This window comes from Triticum dicoccoides, chromosome 2B, assembly GCF_002162155.2.
Source record: "Triticum dicoccoides isolate Atlit2015 ecotype Zavitan chromosome 2B, WEW_v2.0, whole genome shotgun sequence".
Lineage (NCBI taxonomy): Eukaryota > Viridiplantae > Streptophyta > Magnoliopsida > Poales > Poaceae > Triticum > Triticum dicoccoides.
The window spans coordinates 11,750,233-11,753,519 of record NC_041383.1 but is presented as its reverse complement, the minus strand read 5'-3'; the positions used below and the strand labels follow the sequence as shown (position 1 = coordinate 11,753,519).

Below are 3,287 nucleotides of genomic sequence, written 5' to 3'. Positions count from 1 at the left end.
GCAACACGCCGGAGATATCTGGATTTATGGCAAGAACCGCTAGAAGACCCAGTCACCAAAGGTAAAAGATCGATTACAGTGCTTGTTCCAAGAAATCGTTCATCTGCTGTTAAGCTCGGTGCAGATGTTGTCGGAGCAGGATGGTCTTTAGGCAATGATCCTAAACTCATACATGTAAATCTAGTACCACTGCCACTGATTCCTTGGAGATGCCGAAGTGGTGCGGCTGGTGACCATATAGCACGAGAAACGATGTCGTCTTGATAGCCAAGTGGTATGATGTATTGTACCAGAACTCAACTAGATGAATCCATTAACTCCACTTGCTCGGGTACGAACTGATGAAACATCTAATGTAGGTCTCCAAAATTGATTGACGTTTGGCCTGGTCGAAGCCCTAGCTGGTGGTCCCTGATTGGCCCAACAGGCCGCCATAGAAGATGTGGAACATGTCGTCTTTGCCTGCATATGCGACCACGAAGTCGCAGCTAACATCGAGGGAGTGGATCATGTTTCCGTTGAGATAATGGAGGCAATGGCATGGAAGAACTTCATGTTTTCGTTTCCCTCGCGGATGGACTTCAATTTTCCTCTTTGTTTTCACCTCACCATGGCTTGCTTGAAGGAGAGAGCCAACATCTCCCAAGCCTTGCGGTGCAAGGCAATTTCACCACCTGAAAGAGGACGGGGTACGTTGGTGATTTGAAATTGAAATGGTTTCAGTGTCTAAAATCTAGCTAAATTTACTTATTTTGTGGAAGGTGCTCGCCTATGTTGAATTTGGGCGCCTAGTCGGTTTCTTAATCTAATTACATCATCTAATTGCAACTATAATCTGATCCGATCTATTTTCTTTGTAGAATCCACATCCACACGACAACACAACACATCAATCACATTTCTTCATCGGTGTCAACTTTAGTAAAATTGGATGATGATGATGATGATGATGCATGTACCTCATTCTTGTAAAGCAACATTACTGAGACAACTAGAAACAAAGGCTAGAAGTTCATGAGCTGGATAGTTTGATCAAGTAAAACATACAAGTTTACTATACGTTACATGAGACCTGTAATACATTTAGTTCAATTGTAATCCATATACATGAACACGTCTATTTACATGTATAAATAATTTACAACATGAATTAGATTACACGAGTATTGAAATAAAATTAGATGGGCACTCCTCGTCGTTTCCTCCCGGGATGTGAAGCACTACCTTCACTTGTGTCCTCAGCATGACTTGTAACAAAGCGGGCATATGTGTTGCGAGGGGGTATCCTTGATTCCCATGAAATTAGAATGAAATCTTTTTTGGGCCTAACGCTAGGATCAGCTAGAAGTTCCCCCAATGTCACACTTGGTGATTCCTCCTTGATTGAAGCATTAATTGTATAACGTCTCATGCTAAGTGGGTGCAAAGCAAAGTCCGTTATGTCCACTGGCTGGCCTTGTTCTAGAAGCGTGCTTGGGTGCACGCCATATATGGAGATGTTTCTTTTAACATATCTTATTCCCCTGTCCAATATGCAACGCCAGAACTGAACATCGAGGTTCCTTCTCAAGACATCGGCGTACATATTTGTTGCGACAAGTGCGCCTTGCATAGTGTGCAACTCCTTGGCAAACCCATCTGCTATTTTTACTAGTTGTGGATGTTCTATGGGGTCTATGCTCCCGAATGCCAGTGTCTTGAAAAGATATCTCAACTCGTCATAAGACAAAACACTTAGAAAAATAGGTTGCACCGATCCAAACCGGGCTAATCTTATAAGTTTACTTATGATGATGATTCTGCTTCCTCTGCTGACTCTTATGAGAAAGGAGTGAAACCTTTTCCAGTCATCGTCATCCACATCAGAAGCAAACTCAATAACTACCAACATCATCCCAAACATGCTCCTTCCATGGTCAAGTATTGTCATGAGGTTGTTTCCATTCAAGTGCAAAATAGAGGAGAAGCGTGAGCGAACCCACTCGTTGCCACACACATGAGCAACCAATGTTTTCTTCCCAACTCCAACACCACCTATGACCGGAAGAACTGCTAGTGCATGATCACCGGGAGGGTTGTTGTGCTCCAACAAGAAGGTCAAGAGCTTTTGCTTTTCGGCGTGTCGGCCGAACATGAAGTTGGTGGTGTAAAGATAAACATCATATAGCCTACGAGACATGCACTCACATCCACTCAGAAGCACAACAAATTCTGCCATGTGAGCAACAACAATTTCTAAGCTTTCCAAGGCACCATCTAACTCGAGGCGCATGGCCTTGTCATCATTCTCACTATATGTTCGAGAACGCTTGAAAGGAACAGCTAAATACAAGCTGCTACTAGATGAGTCGTTGACGCTAACCTTGTCAAAGCCTACACTGTCTTGGAAGGATTTGTACCTTAAGGTGTCCAGCACGCGGTATCCTTTGTACATGGCCTCTGAGAGCATCTTGAGTTGCAATAACATCCCAGAGTTGGTTATGTACCGCCCATCCGCCTCCTCAATGACGATGCTGACTCTCATCAGGAGGTGTTGCAACCTCTCCCTCACCTTCTCCTCGGATTTGACATGGTTCAAGGAGGATTGGTACTTGTTCTTCAGGAAGGAGATGAAACGGCTCACTAGTTCAGCAGTGACTACAGATATGGCAGCTTCCATAGCAAGCAGGAAGACGATCAATGAGGAAAGCAGCTGGTTGATGGCTATGGAGTCTGGACAAGTTAACAAGCCTCTGCCAAGTCTTGGAGAGTTTCGTCACACAATCGAGAAGTCTCCAAACAATTGGCTGTGACGAGTTCGAGGGTGGGTGATACACGGCTGCTAACATGTGTCCTTATAAACTACATGTCGTTGTATTGTATAATGGTCTAGTACCCCATGGAGTACAAAAGTTGCTCTACTAGTAAAAACATATGAGAATGACAAGCCAACTGCCCAAGTGACACGAAAAACATTGGCTTGTGTTTTTAGTATTCACAGTAGGTAGGTCCAAATTAATATTGTTCCATACCAACTTGTAAATTTTAATTATCATTTTATATGTGTGCTCTACTCTAGAAAAGTTTGATGGTCGAAATTGTTTGGATCGGATTCCAATCTTGGAAGCAAAATAGGATTTCATTGTGTATTACAACACTTGAGCAACAAGAAACCATAATAGCTAGCTCGACTTCTTAGCTTAATTAGTTCTCCATGTTCATGCTCAATCTCTCCACCATAAGAACGCCAAGAGCGTTAAGAGCTCCCGCAGGTCAGTCTTGAGCAGCGAGTTGGACGGCTCCCTCCC

The 3,287-nt window shown here is 43.5% G+C and overlaps 1 protein-coding gene across 1 annotated transcript; it reads right to left on the bottom strand.

Moving 5' to 3' along the window:
* Positions 1–1,177: 1,177 nt before the first annotated feature.
* LOC119360193 lies at positions 1,178–2,659 on the bottom strand. Its single transcript, XM_037625944.1, has one exon. The coding sequence runs from the start codon at positions 2,657–2,659 to the stop codon at positions 1,178–1,180; it is 1,482 nt and encodes a 493-aa protein (XP_037481841.1).
* Between the last annotated feature and the right edge of the window lie 628 nt (positions 2,660–3,287).

Bases quoted from the DNA above. Each gene is read 5' to 3' on its own strand.
- LOC119360193 (XM_037625944.1), bottom strand. From the start codon at position 2,659: ATGGAAGCTGCCATATCTGTAGTCACTGCTGAACTAGTGAGCCGTTTC.